This window comes from Mus caroli, unplaced genomic scaffold (genome assembly GCF_978045245.1).
Source record: "Mus caroli unplaced genomic scaffold, Mus_caroli_1 scaffold_2, whole genome shotgun sequence".
In the NCBI taxonomy this organism is placed as follows: domain Eukaryota; kingdom Metazoa; phylum Chordata; class Mammalia; order Rodentia; family Muridae; genus Mus; species Mus caroli.
In genome coordinates, this window is record NW_028227257.1 from 149858417 (window position 1) to 149878288 (window position 19872).

Here is a 19872-nt window from a genome sequence, read left to right on the forward strand (position 1 = left end):
ATATAGCCCTGGCTGTCCTGGAACTCACTCTGTAGACCAGGCTGGCCTCCAACTCAGAAGGCTGTCTTTTTTCTTCTCTCAACATTTTGAAGCAATTATTCCCTTATCAGCCACCTCATACTTTGTTAGGAACTTGTCATCTACCTAGCTTTAGCATTCTTCCGAGAGAGCTGGCTTTATTCTCTGTTGGCTGAGACCCCATGTTTGTCTTTAATGTTCTATGGCATGGTTATCATATTTCAAAACTCATAGTTTTGTTTTTAATTTCCTCTTTTTAGGCGTCCTTGAGTATCTATTTGTTTTATAAATGCAAGGAAACTTTAGGCATTAAAGCTTCAAAAATTGCTAGGTGTGGTGGCACATACCTTTGATCCCAGCTCTCGGTCACAGAGGTAGGGGGAGGCGGAGGCAGGTGGACCTCTCTGAGTTCAAGGCTGGCCTGATCTACAAAAGAAGTGCCAGGACAACCAGGGCTATTACACAGAGAAACCCTGATTTCAAAAAGCAAAACCAAACAAAAAGTTTCAAAAATTATTTATATCTTTCTGTCTCTGTGACTGATGGTTCAGGGACTTGTGCTAAATGTATGTGTGTTTCTTCAATGTATCCCGTTGGCCTCTTCTTCATATCACCACCACCACCACCACCATCCTTGTGAGGGTGACACATTGACGTCAGGAGTCAGTTCTCTCCTTCCACTTTTACATGGGTTCTGGTGATCAAACTCCACTTACAGGGCCTGTGTGGAAGGAGCCTTTGCCCACCAAGCCATCTCTCTGGTGTCATTGTGTTCCTTTATCTCCAGATGTGAACTTTTGTGTAACATTTATTCATTCTCTTAGCTCATTTTTTTGAGCTTTTCAATTTCAGCAACTCCTTTTCCATTTCTAGAAGTTTCCCTGAGTCTTCAGACCTTCACTGATGACTTCTTACTAACGTGACCTCTGTTGCTTTTTACTTTCAGATTTGCTTTTTGCATCTTGTCTTATTTCTTTCAGGCACTCGGATAGTCTAGGTTCTGTGGTAACTATTCTTCTCTGTGGTATTGGGTCTCATGGTAGCTTGTTCCCTGGTGTGTTGTAATCTTTATCTTTAACAGTGATTGCTTCTCTTCTGGAGGTGTAGGACTGTGGAAATGCCAACCTAGTGAAGGTGTGCATTGTTTATGCCAGGCAACTTGTATGCTAATTTGTGGGCTTGGCATCCTTTTTCAAAGAGTTTTTTTTTTAATTTTTAATATTTTTATTACATATTTTCCTCAATTACATTTCCAATGCTATCCCAAAAGTCCCCCATAGCGCCCCCCACTTCCCTACCCACCCATTCCCATTCTTTTGGCCCTGGCATTCCCCTATATTGGGGCATATAAAGTTTGCAAGTCCAATGGGCCTCTCTTTCCAGTGATGGCCGACTAGGCCATCTTTCGATACATATGCAGCTAGAGACAAGAGCTCCGGGGTACTGGTTAGTACATCATGTTGTTCCAACAATAGGGTTGCAGATCCCTTTAGCTCCTTGGGTACTTACTCTAGCTTCTCCATTGGGAGCCCTGTGATACATCCAATAGCTGACTGTGAGCATCCACTCCTGTGTTTGCTAGGCCCCGGCATCATCTCACAAGAGACAGCTATATTTGGGTCCTTTCTGCAAAATCTTGCTAGTGTATGCAATGGTGTCCGCGTTTAGAAGCTGATTATGGGATGGATCCTTGGATACGGCAGTCTCTAAATGGTCCATCCTTTCATCACAGCTACGAACTTTGTCTCTGTAACTCCTTCCCTGGGTGTTTTGTTCCCAATTCTAAGAAGGGGCACAGTGTCCACACTTTGGTCTTCATTCTTCTTGAGTTTCATGCGTTTAGCAAATTGTATCTTATATCTTGGGTATCCTAAGTTTTGGGCTAATATCCACTTATCAGTGAATACATATTGTGTGAGTTCTTTTGTGATTGTGTTACCTCACTCAAGATGATGCCCTCCAGGTCCATCCATTTGGCTAGGAATTTCATAAATTCATTCTTTTTAATAGCTGAGTAGTACTCCATTGTGTAAATGTACCATAATTTCTGTATCCATTCCTCTGTTGAGGGAACATCTGGGTTCTTTCCAGCTTCTGGCTATTATAAATAGGGCTGCTATGAACATAGTGGAGCATGTGTCCTTCTTACCGGTTGGGACATCTTCTGGATATATGCCCAGGAGAGGTATTGCTGGATCCTCCGGTAGTACTATGTCCAATTTTCTGAGGAACCGCCAGACTGATTTCCAGAGTGGTTGTACAAGCTTGCAATCCCACCAACAATGGAGGAGTGTTCCTCTTCTCCACATCCTCGCCAGCATCTGCTGTCACCTTCAAAGAGTTTTTTATTGATGATTTTATGCATATGTGTGTGAGAGTCTGAATATATATGTGTGCATCAAGTGTGTGGTATGGCCTCCTCCAGGCTTTGGGTCCTCTGGAAATTGACTTACAGGCAGCGGGGCAGCAGTGAGCCACTATGTGTGTGCTGGGAACCAATCTTGGGATCTCTGGAAGAACAGTAAGTGCTCCAAGCACTGAGCTGTCTCAAGCTTGGCATTCCGTTTTGTTTGTTTTGGAGACAGGGTTTCTCTGTGTAACCCCGGCTGTCCTGGAACTCACTCTGTAGACCAAGCTGGCCTCAAACTCAGAAATCTGTCCTGCCTCTGCCTCCTAAGTTCCAACCAAAGGTGTGTGGCACCACTACCTGGCTGTGTCAAGCAGTCTTCATTAGATGCTTGTTGTGACGTAGACAATAAAGGACAACAGCTGCTACCAGGAAAGTTCAGATTAACCTCAGAAATGGAGGAAAGAGCCAGAGTGACAGCTCAGTCGGGGGCAAGCACCAGGACCAGAGTGCAATCCTATAGTCTACTTTGTTTAAGAAATAAACAATATGAAATAACCAGTACCCCCAGAGCTCGTGTCTCCAGTTGCATCAGAAGATGGCCTAGTCCGGCCATCACTGGGAAGAGAGGCCCCTTGGTCTTGCAAACTTTATATGCCCCAGTACAGGGGAACACCAGGGCCAAGAAGTGGGAGTGGGTGAGTAGGGGAGCGGTATAGGGGACTTTCAGGATAGCATTTGAAATGTAAATGAAGAAAATATCTAATAAAAAAATAAATAAGCAGAACCCTGAGTGTGGTGGCTTGCATTTACAATCCCAGCACTAGGGAGGTGAGGACATGTTGGATCCTAGGGCTTGCTGGTCAGGCACACTAGCCTAGTTGGTGAGTTTGGGGCTAGTGACAGGCTGTCAATAAAGAAATGTGGCTGGTGCCTGAGGAACAATATCCTGGGCTCCAGCTCAAGTACATACACATGCACATATACTCACCAACCGCGAAGGTGCGCGCACACACATGCGCACACACCAAAGAGAAAAAAAATAAAATAAAGGAAGCATGTTTGTATTGGCTTGGTTTATGTGTCAACTTGACATAAGTTAGTATCCTCAGAGAGGAAGGAGCCTCCCTTGAGGAACTGTCTCCTTGAGATCCCACTGTAAGGCATTTTCTTGGTTATCTGATCAATGAGAGAGGGCCTAGCCCACTGTGGGTGGTGCCATCCCTGAGCTGGTGGTGTCCTGGGTAGGTAGGCTGAGCAGGTCAGTAAGCAGCACCCCTCCATGGCCTCTGCATCAGCGCCTACCCTGCTCGAGTTCCCGCTCTGACTTCCTCAGATGATGAGCTGCAATGTGGAATTGTAGACCAAAGAAACCCTCCCCTCCCTAACTAGCTTTTTGGTCATGGTGCTTCATTGCAGCAATGGAAACCCTAAGACAATGTTGGGTTTGTTTCTGTGTGAGCAGGACTCTGTGTGAGCCTCCTTTAGGGTGTTTCTTTTCTAACGCTGCATTTACAAACCCTTTAAGTGTCTCTACCATGACCCAGAGAAGCAAATGCAGCACTGTTATGTTAACCCCGGTGGCCTAGGCTGGCTGTGTGCCCTTGCCCTTCACCTTTCTCCAGAGCATCCTCGGCAACGGGTGTTGGGAGCTTTGGGGACCCTGGGTGGAGTTGGCTGTTGAGAGAAGGTGGAGGGAGTGGAGTCCCAGCCCTCAGGAGACAGAGGCAGGCGGGTGTCTGTGAGTTCGAGGCCAGCCTGGTCTCCATGGAAAGTTCCATTCCAGGCTACCAAGGGCTAGCTACATAGTGAGATATCAGTTTCAAACACCCCATGATGAAACACTCCTGACTGCTGCAATGGCAGTGTAGAAGCCAGGGGGTGGGGGGAGCATGGTCTTATCCTAGGGACCGTGACTCATTACCTCGGCGAGTATGAGCTCACACCAGGACTGTTTCCGGTCTCCTCTCTGGACTGGAGACTGGTCCGCACAGCCTGCACGGCTCAGCAGAAGCTGCCTTTCTGCCTGAGTTAACAGAGATTTTGAATTCTACTTTGGGTAACTGGGGTACGGGGCAACAGAAAGCCTTTTATAACCCTGTTTAGCAAGTGAATGGCCTCCGGATGGAGATCCTGGTCTCATTTGCTGTCTTTCTGTTTTGGGTTTTTTGTTTTGTTTTCTCCTATTTCAATGACTGTGCACCAGAGTAACCCGCAGTCCTGGGGCTGGAACTCTGTAAGACTGGAAAAAAAAAAAAAAAAAAAAAACAACTTGAGGAAATTGCTGGAATAGTTCAGGCATATTTCTTTGGTTAACTTATTTTGAAGTTTTTTCTGTTTTGTGTTTTCACTGCCTCATAATTTATCCCAGACAGACTGCATTGTTTGGCAAGCCCTCGGCCTAGCCGTTCCCAACACCAGCTCCCAGCACTCTGACTGAATAGAAATTGTCTCTTAGTTTTGAAGTTGAAAATGTATTCTAGATGCAACCCTTTGCTGGAAAAGTTCAACAATGCCACTTACACCACCACAGGACAGGACAAAGGCTGGCTTCTTCTCCCTTGTTCCTGCCCCTCCCCCCTCTGCTGGCTTCACAGAGCCGGTCCTCAGAGGCCAGCCTGCCTCTCCAACCTCTGACTCGGACAAAGGATGATATTCTTTAATAATGCAATTAGGCTATAAATATTGTTCATGCCGGTGGATTAGCATTGAGGTACAGCTCCCCACCCCACCCCCACCCCGGGTTTCTCTGTGCAGCTCTGGCTGACCTCGCTCTGTAGACCAGGCTGGCAGAGATCCGCCTGTCTCTGGCTCCTGAGTGCTGGGATTAAAAGCATGCGCCACACCTCTAGCTTGTGGTACAGCTTGTGTGTGTGTGTGTGTGTGTGTGTGTGTGTGTGTGTGTGTTGATCCCGGTTGGGTGTGCATTGGGTATGCTCTTTAGGAGCTGAAGAGAGGGCTCATCAGTTAAGGACGCTTGCTGCTCTTGCAGAGGACCCACCACCCACATCAGGAGGCTCACAACCACCTACAATTCCACCTCCAGGGCATCCGACTCTCTCTTCTGGCTTCCACAGGCAGCTGCACTCACTTGCTCTCCCCCTCACACACACAATTAAAAATAAATCTTAAAATATAGTTGGGGGGGGCTGGAGAGGTGGCTCAGTGGTTAAGAGCACTGACTGCTCTTCCGAAGGTCCTGAGTTCAAATCTCAGCAACTACATGGTGGCTGACAACCATCCTTAACAAGTGTCTGAAGATAGCTACAGTGTACTTACATTAAATAAATAAATAAATCTTTTAAAAAATAATAAAAAATGTATAGTTTTGACGTCTTTAAAACATTATATAAAGCTACGAAGCTTTCATTTCTTTTCTTTTTTTTTTTCATCATCATTATTATGTTGTTATTCTGAGACATGGTCCCACTGTGTATCCTTGGCTGGCCTGGAACTCACTTTGTTTGTAGACCAGGCTAGCCTCAAACTCACCGAGATCCTCTTGCTTCTGCTTCCTGAGTGCTAGGATTAAAGGTGTGTTACACCACACCTGGCCCACATGATTCTTTTTGAACCAGATTGAACATTGGGTTCTGTTTATCTGTTTATTTATTAATGCAGAGGCTGAGCTAACCCTTGTGCATGCGAAGCAGGCCCTGAGCCAAACTCCAGCCCTAGTTTCCGATGATCAGTTCAAATTACTAGCTGTTGAGTAAAGCCAGTGCACTAGCTAGCTCTTTTCTTTTGGCTTGTTTGTTGAGACAGAGTCTCATGATCTTAGCCTCCCCCCCCCCCCCCCCGCCACCGCCCCAAATGCTGGGATTATAGGAGTGGTCCACTCTAGGCCTGGTTTGTAGGCTACCTGTGGTGAGCATTTTGGGGCTGGATAGGCAACTGAGTCCTTAAAGGGCTTGCCTGCCTAGCAGCCCGGATTGCTGTGGGTTGCATGAAGCAGCACAAGCTGCCGTCTCAGCCTGCCTGCGGTCAGGCAAGCCCCGATGTTCAAGGTCATTTTCAGCTACACAAGGAGCTGGAGGCCAGCCTAGGCAGGCAGGGGGGTCTGCCGCGAAATTAAAAATAAGTAGTCGAATCAATCAAATATGTTCGAGGTTGCTTGCTGGCCGGAGGCTGGCCGAGAGTCATTCTGGCCAGCCCCTAAGTGTCAGCAGTGTCTAGAGAGCTTTCGCTTTATTGGTTAGGGTATCCTGGGATCATCTGTGGGTTTGTATCTTTTGAGGTAGAAGTGCCTAGAAAACAGGTAATACTGTGCTATGTTACTAACATCCTATCACATTATTAGTATCTGTATGTCCTGCTCTCTTTCCTGGCCGCATCCGACAGACAGACAGGCTCGGCAGTTGGGATGGGCAGGAATGTGTTACTTTATAAACTACATAAACTCTAAGTTTAATGTTGGCTATAGTGTGCATGTCTGTGATCCCAGCACTCAGGAGACTGAGGCTGGAGGATTGCTGTGAATTTGAGGCCAGTCTGGGATACATAAGGAGCTCCAGGCCAGCTAGAGCTCTGGTGTGAGGTCCTATTTAAATAGAACAAAACAGACAGATAAGAAAAACATCCTGTAAACAAGTTATTTTCAGCAACCCCTTGTTGTTGTTGTTGTTGTTGTTGTTGTTGTTGTTGTTGTTGTTGTTTTGGTCATCCCAAGAAAATGAATGCAGGGTGGAGAAAGGCTAACTGACCCCACTATTACCCTTCTGAGTTTACCTTTCTCTTGGCACATGGAATTTGAGGAGTGCCAGAATCCAGAGACCCTGCTGGGTTCCCCCAGGGCCTCCCTTGCAGGGAAGTCAGGCCCATCTGCCAGTTCCAGGGACAGACTGCCAAGCACTGCGGGTTCTGAGCAGCCTGTGTCCATGCTCCATGGAGCCCTCCCCGAGGCAGGGGGATGAAGGGCAGTGTGAGCCGCCTCTTCTTGCAATGTAAACCCCAGCCCAGGCCTTCCTGAAAAACCGACCCATGCAGAGCTCTGACCACTGGGCTTCCTAAGGTGGTCTTTACTGATTGCCCCAAGCCTCAAACTTTTGGTAATAAAAGATAGGGTTTTTATTTTCTGGATTTGTTTGGTTTTTCATGACAGGGCTTTTCTGCCTAGTCCTGAAACTGTAACTGTTCTGACTGTCCTGACACTAACTCTGTAGACCAGGCTGACCTCAAACACAGACATCCCCCTGCCTCTGCCACCACCCATCTGGATCTTTATAATTTTTTTTTATTATTTATTTTCATTGTATGTGTATGAGTGTTTTGCCTACATGTGTAGGTCATGGAAGCCAGAAAAGAGCATTGAGTCCCCTGGAATTGGAGTTAAGGATAGCTATGAGCTACTATGTGGGATTCTGGGAACTCCGGTCCTCTGCAAGAGCAGAGAATGGTTTGTGCTTTGAGACAGGATCTCACTATGTAGCCCTAGCAGTCCTGAAATTCACTCAGTACACCAGGCTGGCCTTGAACTCACAGAGATCCCCTACCTCTGCTTCTTGAGTTCTGGGATTAAAAGCATGTGCCACAATGCCCCTAGCTTGCTTTTATTCCTAATATCCTGTATCAAAGCAAACAAGGCTGTCCCCTTCGCTGGCTGTCACAGGTGCCATGGGACAACAGATGAGAAGATGCAGCTTAGGTTGGTTTTGTCTGTCACTCACCAGGAGTTGGTGACAGTACTCGGGGTCATCATGGTCATCATGACACAGGAAAAGGCTGAGGTCCTGAGGGTGGCCATGGAAATAAAAAGAGTTCTGATTGATCGGCATTTTTCTGTCTCCAAGACTGTCAAGTCTGGCTGAAGGTCAGTGTACCACTTTTTCAACCTCACTAAAGTCACATGGACGATGGCAAGGCTTCCAACTTGTGGTCTTACCTGAGTGAGGGTCACATGGGCCCTCTGTCGTCCCAGGATGCACTGCAAATGGAACCTAGAGCTGGGAGGAGACTGCCTGTTATACTATCCACTGTGGTCCAAAGCTTTCCCTTGTTATCCTGTGTGTGTGTGTGTGGGCGCGCGCGCACTCATGACAAAGAGTATTGTTGGTTCTCTCCTTTCTTTATGTGAGACCCTGGAATGGACCTCAGGCGTCAGGCTTAGCAACAAGCGCCTTTACCCACCGAGCCATCTTGCCAGCCCTTACCCCATGGTTTGGGATTCCGGAAACTCTCAGAGAGAAGTTTCTGCACTTTTGTGGAGGTGCTTTTTTCCTGCAGTGAGTTGTTGAGATCCTTGAAGGAGTGTTAGTCAATTGGTGAGAGGTGAGAAGAATTTATAGCCCAGCTCCCTCAAGTTTTGAAGGGTTGATTGTGCGGTATCCCCTTAGGTGTTGCCATGGAAAGAAATCAAGCCTTTTTTGTTGTCAGGGCTTCACTGAGTCTCAAAGCTAGAGAGAGCAGTGGTTCTCAACCTTCCTGACGCTGCTTCACCCCTTTAATACAGTGAGTGCCTCATGTGGTGGAGACCCCTAATCGCAAAATTATTACTCCACAACCATAATTTCGCTGCTGTTATGAACTGTTATGTAAATATCTGATGTGCGGGCTCTCTGAGATTACACCACTGCTGCAGAGGATCAGAACCCATGCATGACTACCAAACAGTGACTGGCTGTGGCTGACCTTCTCTGGTACAAACTGGCTTTGGGAAACACTGGGGATGGCACCCCTTCCAGCCAGTGAGCAGTTTGTCACATACAACCTACTTTTTTTTTTTTTGGTTTTTCGAGACAGGGTTTCTCTGTGTAGCCCTGGCTGTCCTGGAACTCACTCAGTAGACCAGGCTGGGCTCGAACTCAGAAATCCGCCTGCCTCTGCCTCTCAAGTGCTGGGATTAAAGGCGTGCGCCACCACCGCCCAGCACAACCTACTTTTTAATCATACATCACAACGTGTCCAGAAAAGGACTCTACTATTTCATAGAACAAAAGAGGACAGCTGTTCGTGAGGTATCCTGTACTTGGACACCTTTCCAATTTACTTCAAATGCCAAACAACTGGGCAGACGTAATGGCATGCGTACACCTTTAACCCCAGATCTCAGGAGCCATAAGCAGGCCTCTGAGTTCAAGGCCAGCCTGGTTTACGTAGTAAAATCCTGTCTTTTTTTTTTTTTTTCCAATATGTTAGTTTATTCTTGGAGTAAACACATCTTTTTCTTTCTTTTTTTTTAAAAAGATGTATTTATTATTTATTATGTAAGTACACTGTAGCTGTCTTCTGATGCACCATAAGAGGGTGTCAGATCTCATCACGGGTGATTGTGAGCCACCATGTGGTTGCTGGGAATTGAACTCAGGACCTTCAGAAGAGCAGTCAGTGCTCTTACCTGCTGAGCCATCTCTCCAGCCCAGGAAAACCCTGTCTTAAAAAAAGCAATCTAGGGCAAGAGAGATGGCTCAGAGGTTAAGAGCACTGGCTGCTCTTCCAGAGTCCCTGAGTTCAATTCCCAGCAACCACATGGTGGCTCACAACCATCTGTAATGGGATCCAATGTCCTCTTCTGGTATGCAGCTGTACATGCAGATAGAGCACTCATACATTAAATAAATAATTTTTTTTTTATAAAAAGCAATGTAATAATATTTAATCTCGTCACTCACATGCTCGGGCCATACATAAATGGAACCAGCCTTTGTCTAAGCAAATACAGTCTCTTGAGAGCCAGATACAGTCATGAAATAACCATTAAGAGGAGCACACCTGGCATGTTTTCTTAGCGCACCCTGCATTCCTGGCTAATGACGGTGGGGACAGAGACCACACTGTCATTTTCTCCTTTATGTTCTAAGCCCCAAGGAAGGAAAATCACACTGGATTAACCAGATAGTAGTCAACTCTCTTTGAAGAGTATGAGATGAGATGACCCAATAGAAGACGAGTGGTTTTATCTTTAGCAGTACAGAACACTGGGCTGTAGTCTGTTTCTGGTTAACAATGGCCCTCTGACCTTTTCAACCAAAGGCCTCCCTCCCATCCAGAGGCCAGGTGGGAACAGTGTTAAGTGAGATCCGAGGGGGCTGGAGAGATGCCTCAGTTGTAAAGAGCACGGGTTGCTTTTGCAAAAGACCCAGGTTTCATTCCGTTCCCAGCCCTGACATGGCGGCTCACAACTGTCTGTAACTCTAGTCGCAGGGGATTCTTATGCCTTCTGCTGGCCTCCACAGACACGATAAATGCACATGGTACACAGACCACACACAGGCAATACCACACACACATTAAGTAAAAATATTTACTTAAAAAAAAAAAAAAGTTCTTAAAGCAAAATCATGCATGGTAGGGCCCACACCTGGCTCATTTGGATTTATCTGGGGAGATTCCCCGGGGTTTCTCAGTAGAATTTTGAAGTAAAGGTTTGATCTTTCCAATGGCAACAAGATAACCTGAGTCTCATTCAGTTTGTCTTTGACTTACGTCCACTGGCGATGTGGGCCTTTTGAATTGTGTAGATCCATTCTGAAAGTCTGATTCATTCACACACACACACACACACACACACACCACCTCGGTGTGTCTTTGTCCTACAGCAGTGTTGCATGTAAGATGTTCTTAGAATAGGAACTTTTTTTTAAGCTGGTGAGTCAGTGAGTTGGGTTAGGAGAGGAAATTCGGCCTCTGAGATAGCTAACCACAGCTTCCCCTCGCCCCCCTCCTTTTTTTTAGTTTTAGGTTTTAGTTTTTTGAGACAAGATCTCTCTGTGTATCCCTGGCTGTCCTGGAACTCTCTCTATAGACCAGGCTGGTCTCGAACTCACAGAGATCTTACTGCCTCTGCCTTCCAGTGCTGGGTTAAATGTTTGTGCCACCTATGCCCTACTGACCATGGCTGTTTCTACACAAGTTTACCGAGAAATGAGAAACCATGTTGGCTAAGGCCTTAGATACCAGGAGACACACCGTGTCAGACTTGTTACCTTCCGTCCTCCCGCCAACCTCCCCACCCCCGTGTCCCATTTGCAGCTTCATGGAGGAACTTCTGCAGCTCGCCTTGAGGTCCCGAATGGTTTCATCCTCATTGCTGCATGGGACTTGGGGAAGGACACCTGAAACTTCAGGTGTTAATAAGCTATACCAGTGATTCCATGGCAGGGTTGAGACATTATGAGAGGTTCAGGGGAGCTGAGGGACAGTGCCAGACAATGCTGGAGGACCATAGCCACAGCTATTAGCAGTTAAATCGCCATGAGTAGATTTAGACCACCACCACCCCTTTCTGGTGTGTGTGTGTGTGTGTGCGTGTGTGTGTGTGTGTGTGTGTGTGTGTGTGTGTGTGTGTGTGACATCCACACATACATATTCTGTTTTAGGACTATTTCTCTGAAATAAACAGGCAACCGCTTTATCTGATTGCAGCAATGTTGTGTCTGGAGTGGGATCCCCTCCCTTCCCTGCCCTCCCCTCTCTTTCCCTCCACTATGAGACTTTCCGAGGAAGGTCTATGAATGAAGCAGGTGTTTTAGAAGTTTTAGCACAGTTGGGAATTCCCCTTTTAGAATATTTGTGACGATGATAGTGGAGGAGTTGGGGTGCTCAGGTCGGAGCCCTTGGCCATGGAGATGGAAGGCGGGCAGCAGATGGTGATCTGGATGGCTGCCGTCTGCCATGAGGGGAGGATTTTTGAAGGTAGCTAGGGATGACTGTCACAGAGACTTCAGTTAATGCGCTTGGCGGGGGACTCTGTCGGTGGCGGAAGGCAGAGCACATGGCCAGGATGTTGACAGGCCTCCTCGCTGGCAAAGGGGAAGAAGGTAGTGGCTGAAACACTCCCAGGTTAGCTGAGCATATGGCTAGGATGAGCTGCCAGGTTGCCAGCGAAGGGGAAGAAGGTGGTGGCTGAAACCTGCCTGGGTTAGCTGAGAAGACTCCGGCCATACTGGACCGAAAAGCCCCAGGGAATAAGGAAACACTTGGAAATATTAGGTGACATTTGCTCATGAATAGGGAAGAAAATAAAGGAAGTCCACCAGGACTGTCCCCTGGGCCTGCCCAGCAAGACTGGAACATGTGGGGAAAGTGGGAACTCGGGTTAAGGTCACCAGGTCAGAAGCCAGTGAGAACCTTGGAGAATGAAAACTCCCCTGAGCAGGCTGGAGACCGCACCTAGCATGAGCCCGCCCATGGGTTTGACTGACACCCAGAACCCCTCCCCCAAACTGACACTAAAGAGCACTGGCTGCTCTTTCCTCCGAGAACTGAGGTTTGATTTCCAGCACCCACATAGCGGCTCACAGCCACCTATAACTCTAGGGGATCCAATGCCTTCTTCTGGCCTCCTTGGCCAATAGCACACACAGTGCATAGATATATGTGCACACAAAACATCCAAGTACATTTAAAACAAAATAAAACCCTCCTGAGGCGCCTGCGGCGGTTAGTGGGTAAGTGTGTGTCTTAGTTAGGTCTCATTGCTGTAAAGAGACACCATGACCATGGCAACTCTTAAAAAAGGACACATTTAGTTGGGGCTGGCTTACAGTTCAGAAGTTTAATCTGTTCTCATCATGGCGGGAAGCATGGCCGCCTGCAGGTAGACTTGGTGCTGGGGGGGGGGGGGGGGCGGGGAGCTGAGGCTTCTACATCTACATCTGAAAGAGACTGTGTAATTCCACACTGGGTGTAGCTAAAGCAAGCCTCAAGACCACACCTACTCCAATTAGACCACACTTCCCTGAGGGCCAAGCATTCAAACACACGAGTCTGTGGGGGCCAAACCTATTCAAACACACACACACACACACACACACACACACTCATAAACAAAATGAGTAAATGTTAAAAGTCAGGGGAATGGGAGGGAGGATTTTGGTTTACAAGACCAAGATACATTGTGTACATGTATGAAGTTGTCAAAGAATAAAAAAAAAAAATTATTGCCGGGCATGGTGGCGCATTCCTTTAATCCCAGCACTCGGGAGGCAGAGGCAGGCGGATTTCTGAGCTCAAGGCCAGCCTGGTCTACAAAGTGAGTTCCAGGACAGCCAGGGCTATACAGAGAAACCCTGTCTCGAAAAACAAAAACAAAACAAACAAACAAACAAACAATATATTTATTTATTTATTTATTTATTTATTTATTAAAAAAATACATGTTAAAAATAATACAAAAACAAAAAAAACCCAACCTCATCTGAGCTGTGCCAGGCAGTGGGCAGATATGGCAGGCAGCTTTGGTCTTTGTATTCACATCTGAACATGCCTTCTTTCAGTCCTGGATCTTAATCCTCTATGGCATGGGTGCAGACAAGACAGTCGAAGCAAGTGAGATAGATGCTCATGTGCCCTGGGAAAGCTGAGCCCTTCTAAAAGCAAATGCGCTTTTGACTGTGATACCTGGGAGTTCAAGGCCTTGTCTTGATAGACAGACAGACAGATAGATAGATAGATAATGTAGATTTGAGACTGTGTTTGGTTTGTTTTTAAGCACCTGCTGACCTGGAGGTGTGGCTCAGTGGGAGACCACTGGTCGGCAAGCATGAAGTTCTTCAGTCAGTCCCCAGTACCACAAAAGGGTAATTTTTTTTTGTTTTTTCTTTTCCTTTTTTTTTTTTTTTTTTTTTAGACATGGTCTCTCTATGCAGCCCTGGCTGTCCTGGAACTCATGCTGTAGTCCAGGCTGGCCTCAAACTCACAGAGATTTATCTGCCTCAGCCTCTTAGTAGCCTAGAAGTAATTTTTCAGTGTGTAGGATATAGACAGTCTATCAAGTGATTTGGGCTCTGGTATGCCCCGATGTAGGCTTTTGTCTATCTGTATAAACAGTATTTTCTTACTTTTGTCCCAAGGCACGACAACAAGCTCAGATACGCCAGCAAATGGCAGAGGACAGCAAAGCAGATTACTCCTTAATCCTGCAGAGATTCAACCAGGAGCAATGGGAATACTACCATACCCACATCCCCAACATCTTCCAGGTAAGCGCTCCCCAGTGCTCAGGGTTTGTGAAGACAGGATGGGACAGGGCCTCACTGTAGCCTGGAAGTCACTTTGTACCTCAGCTGGCAATCACCTAGCCTTGGCCTCCTGGTATAACAAGTATGCATAAACACATCTGGCTTCCCAAATGCCCACTGAGTGAGTGTGTGTGTGTGTGTGTGTGTGTGTGTGTGTGTGTGTGTGTGTGTATGTGTGTGTGCATAAGTCAGAGGTCAATTTAATTTGTAGGGAGTTTCCCAGAAGCTGCATCAGGTGACTTCACTACTGCCTTCAACTGCAGCCCCAGGGGATCTGCCATCCTCTCTGAGGACATCTGCACATACATAGTATACATAAATTCACACACACAAATAATAAATCTTAAAATCTTAGGGTAGCTAGCCAGCAAGCCCCATGGATTCTCCTATTTTGGGTACCCTTACAGGTGTGTCCCACACACCCAGTTTTTTTCCCCGCCCCTCCTCCAACGCCCAGCTTTTTTATAGAGGTTTTGGGTATTAATCTCAGGTTCTCATGCCTACGCGACTAGCATCTTATTCACCGAGCCATCTCCCCGGCCCCCGCTGAGTCGTTTCCCCTTAGCATGTAGATCAAGCGATGGCCAGCAATAAGGATGAAGCACAATGTGAGCCCGGTGTTCACTGGGTGCCTGTGTGGACATCCTGGTTTTCATTGCACCCTCATTTTTTGCAGGGGCTGAGATTTTACAACTGTGCCTTTTAGATGAGCGCTTCCTCTTTAAAGCACACTCTGGCTACAAGAATCGCCTGCCTAGCTTTAGGAGACAAAGCAGCATTCAGAGCTGTGGGATTTGAACAAACAAGTATTGTTGTTTCCCTGGAATTGTTCTCTTTTTCTTTTTAAAATCTTTGTGAGAGAGAGAGAAGAGAGAAAGAACGAAAGCACACTCTTAAGCGCATACAGACAGAATCTCACTGTGGCCCCCTGGCTGTCCTGGAACTAGCTCTGTAGACAGGTTGGCCTTGAACTCACAGAAATCCATCTGCCTCTGCCTCTGAGTGCTGGGATGAAGGTGTGCACCACTACGCTGGACCACCATTCTATTCTTTGTGGAGGCAGGCTCTCTCACTGATCTGCAGCCTTCCCTCCCAGCTGGGCTGGTCAGCAGCCAGTGCTGGAGATCTTCCTAGCTCTGCTGCCACAGTGCTAGGCTTATTTGCACCCTATCCCACCCTGCTCTGGCATTTTTGCGTGACTGTTGACATGTCCTTCTGGCAAGCACTTTACCAACTGAGCCTGGATCCCATTTATTTATTTTTCCAAGACAGGGTTTCTCTGTGTCCTGGAACTCACTCTGTAGACCAGGCTGATTTTGAACTCAGAAATCCACCAGTCTCTGCCTCCTGAGGTGCTGGAATTAAAGTGTGTGCTGCTACTGGCTCTTGCATCTTTTTTTTTTTTTTTTTTTCTATCTCAAGTTCTCAAAATGGTATAAGAGACTCTGGGTGATGCTTACTGTGGAGCACTGGCTTGTCACAGTCACAGCAAGCCTTACCTTCCATTTCAGCATGATAGTCAATCAATCAATCAATCAATCAATCAGTCAACACACACACACACATTCTTGTTTGGAAACTTTTTGTCTGTTTCTTATTTGTTTTTGAGATAGAGTCTTGCTATGTATTCCAGGCCAGCCTCAAACTAGTGATCCTCCTGCCTCAGCTTTTAGAACACAAGGATTATATCACCACGCCATTTGAGGAATCTTTTAGGATTTGAGGTCCAAATGTAGAAAAGCCAAAGTGACTGACTGAAGTAAACCCCTAATGAGGTTCTCAGGGTCCCCACCACAAATCTTTAGGTCAGTATTTCTCAACCTGTAGGTCAAGACCCCTTTAGGGGTTGAACGACCCTTTCACAGAGGTCACCTAAGACCATTGAAAACCACGGGTATTTACATTATGATTAATAACAGTAACAAAGGTACAATAACAACAGAATACTTTTATGGTTGGAGGTGGCAGGTCACCACACCATGAGGAACTGGATTAAAGGGTCACAGTGTAAGGGGCTGAGATCACTGCTGTGTGCTGTGGAGGGCAGGATTCTAGTTCTGTCTCAGCCTGGGCTGTGTTGAGACTGTTACCAAAATGGTTTTGTAAAAGATGGAAAGTGGAGGGATGTATATTGACAGGGAGGATACTAATAAAGCTAAAAACAAACAAACAAACTAACTAACTAACTAACTAAAATCAAACATGCCCCTCTGATGTAATCCCAGGACTTGGGAAGTGGAGGCAGGAGGATCATGTTAAAGCTAGCCTGTCTCCAAACAACAAAGTAATAATAATAAATAGCATAATAGAGCCACTGTGATGGGTTGTACTTCCTTTCATTGGCACTGTGATAAGGTCCTCCCTCTAGGCCAGCTTCAGGAAGGAAGGGTTTATTGGCTCCCAGTTGAGGGTATGGAGCAGGATATCCTGGCCTTGACTGCAACAGGAGGTCACATGCTGTCAGGAGCTGGGGACAAGGAATGATGCATGCTAGAGCCTGGCTCGCCTTCTTATTTTAATTTTTTTCCTATATTTTTATTTTGTATATTTGAGTGTTTTGTCTTCGTGTATGTAGTCTGTGCACCACATGCATGCAGTACCTGCATTAGCCAGAAGAGGCCACTGAAGCCCCTGGGACTATAGTTACAGATGATAGTGAGCCCCCCATGTGGGTGCTGGGAACCAAACCCAGGTCCTCTGGAAGAATAGCCAGTGTTCTTAACCACTGAGCCATCTCTCCAGCCCCCTCTCCATATATATATAAAAACACTTTTACATGTATTTATTCATGTGTTTAGTATGTGGCTATGTGTGGGGTAGATGCTTGTATCACAGCACACACTGGGCAGAAGACATACTGTTTTCTCCTTGCTAGGTGGGCTCTGGGTTTTGGATTTGGGTTATCAAGCTTGATGGCATGAGCCGTCACACCTGCTGAGGGGTCTTGTGGGTCTGCCCTTTTCCCCTAGGCTGGAACCCCAACACAATGAATAATGACACCACATTTAGGGTGGGTCATCCTAAACTAATTAATTAAACTAATCAAGAAACTCCTTCCTTGGCATGCCCAGAGGATGTTTGGTGATGGTAGATCCTGCCAGTTGAAATCAACGTTCCACATCACAGGAGTCTTGCAGCAATTACAATACAGTTGTGTGAAGCAATCACTATGCAGCCCAGCCGTTCATTGAACACAGCACAGCAGGCTGATCTATGACCCTACAGTAAACGCAGGGGAGCAATAGTCACCCCCAAACCACTACCTGGGTTAGCCGCAGACCATTTTATACACTGTCTGATTTTTGCAGAAAATACAAGAGATGGAGGAGAGGCGGATTGTGCGCATTGGGGAGTCCATGAAGACGTATGCAGAGGTGGACCGGCAGGTGATACCCATCATCGGGAAGTGCCTGGACGGGATAGTGAAGGCGGCCGAGTCTATCGACCAGAAAAACGTAAGCACGCTCCCTGGGCTTCTCCTGGGGCCATCGTCTCTCTCCTTGTCCCACCAGCAGCACCTCGTTCAGGGACCCTGGGAGTTGCTGGGTGTGGTCTTTGTCTTTTTCTACCTGAAAGCCCTTTCTTGAAGCCTTCAGGGTTTAGTCCCCCAGTCCCCACTCACAAAACACAGGGATGTCACTAAGTTGAATGGAAGTTTTTTGCTGGGATTGGACTGATTTCTGGAAAGATTCAAAGTTCTCTGCGGCATCCGGGACCCAGCTGCCTGCAGAGCGTGGGGTGTTTGACACCAGATGCTGATGGCACCCCTCATTGGATAGTCCATGTCACCTTCAGGTGATACCAAAAGTCCCCTGGGAGACAAAATTGCCTTTTGTTGAAAATACCACTTTTTTTTTTTTTGTTTTTTTTGAGACAGGGTTTCTCTGTGTAGCTCTGGCTGTCCTGGAACTCACTTTGTAGACCAGGCTGGCCTCGAACTCAGAAATCCGCCTGCCTCTGCCTTCCAAGTGCTGGGATTAAAGGCATGCGCCACCATGCTCGGCTCCCTGCGTTTCATTTTTTTTTTTTTAAGATTTATTATTTATTATATGTAAGTACACTGTAGCTATCCTCAGATACTCCAGAAGAGGGCATCAGATTTCATTACGGATGGTTGTGAGCCACCATGTGGTTGCTGGGATTTGAACTCGGGACCTTCGGAAGAGCAATCAGCGCTCTTACCCACTGAGCCATCTTGCCAGCCCACGTTCCACTTTTAATGATCTCTGAAAAGAGTTTTGTCAGCCTGGTGTGCCCTGCTGCCTTGGAATGTTTTAAATGGTAGATTTCTGTAAGAGGAAGTGCCGGGCAATAGGTGGTTTTCTTGTGTAGAGTTTTGATGGTAAGATATCCTGCCTCCCATTTCATTAAGACATGTTGGCTTTGAGCATCCTTCAGGGGCCTCCGCCACATTTGTAAGAAAAAAAAAATCAGTGGTCCAAAAGGAACAGCACCCTCCCCGCCTCTGACTGCATCCTACAGGAGAGCTTTCTACCTGAGGTGCTCAAACCAATCTTACCGTGACTGGAATTTCTTTTTTCTTCATAATTATGTCACCAGTTCAAGATCTCTCAGAAAAGTTTAACCGTCTAAGCGAAGCTCCCTCCAGGCACTCTGTTTAAGGGTTCAGTGACACGTCATACAACACGTGGACAAAGGATGAGTCCTTCAAAAGCAAAGCATCATGGGAGGTGGAGGCAAAACTTTGTGAGACAATCTCTCTAGCAATAAACACAGTGCTAAGGGCCACAGTGCTGAGAAAGAATGGGATTCTCAGCGGCATTTCTTGGGTCCTCCTTGGTCTGTATCATCGCCACTCTGGTGGTGACCTGCTTGTCCGTGGGTGTGATTGCAGGACTCCCAGCTGGTCGTAGAAGCCTATAAGTCAGGATTCGAGCCTCCTGGAGACATTGAATTCGAAGATTACACACAGCCAATGAAACGCACGGTGTCAGACAACAGCCTTTCCAGCTCCAAAGAAGGCAAGCCCGAGCTCAGATTTGGCGGCAAGTCCAAAGGCAAGCTCTGGCCGTTCATCAAGAAAAACAAGGTACTGGCCATTTGGACCCTGCGTGGGCTGTGAGCTACAGGTGCAGAGTCTCAGAGTTTATCTTTTGGTTTTAATCAAACTAAGATCTGGACTTCCAGAGAGCGAGAGAGGACAGTTAGCGTGCTGCGTTCAGTTCACGATTCAAACGGTCTGTCTCTGGTGTTGGAGTCTTTGCCATGGCCTCTGTCTTATTGCAGATGCGTTGTCCCAGGACCGGGTCACCCACACTAACATCACTGACCTCACAGCCCTCTCACCCACCCCCATCCTCCCAGACTGCTGGGAGCAAGGGGACCGAGTCCCAGCTAATCAAGCTTGCCAGCCTGACCTTGGTTTTGACACTTTAACCTGTCTCTGTGAATATTTTTCCCTTTTCTTTTCATAGCGTGGTATGTAGGTGCATGACAGCTAACCCGGCGGCCTAAACCGGATGGAAGTGGCCTTACTGTATTAACCTTAGATTAGATTGATTGTCTGAGTTTTCCAGGACAGGACTGTCC

The 19872-nt window shown here is 46.9% G+C and overlaps 1 protein-coding gene across 11 annotated transcripts in view; it reads left to right on the forward strand.

Annotated features, from left to right (window-relative positions):
- The window catches only part of Fnbp1 (formin binding protein 1), a 118651-nt gene that overhangs the window by 72087 nt on the left and 26692 nt on the right, over positions 1 to 19872 (forward strand). For all 11 annotated transcript variants that reach the window (XR_015046552.1, XM_085835037.1, XM_029470991.2 and 8 more), the window contains exons 7-9: positions 14155 to 14283; positions 17631 to 17777; positions 19178 to 19372. Coding sequence is in view for 10 of the 11 variants with exons in the window: in XM_085835037.1 (XP_085691163.1) it covers positions 14155 to 14283; positions 17631 to 17777; positions 19178 to 19372 (471 nt within the window). In the remaining variant the exon portion in view is untranslated. The remainder of the gene's footprint in view (positions 1 to 14154; positions 14284 to 17630; positions 17778 to 19177; positions 19373 to 19872) is intronic.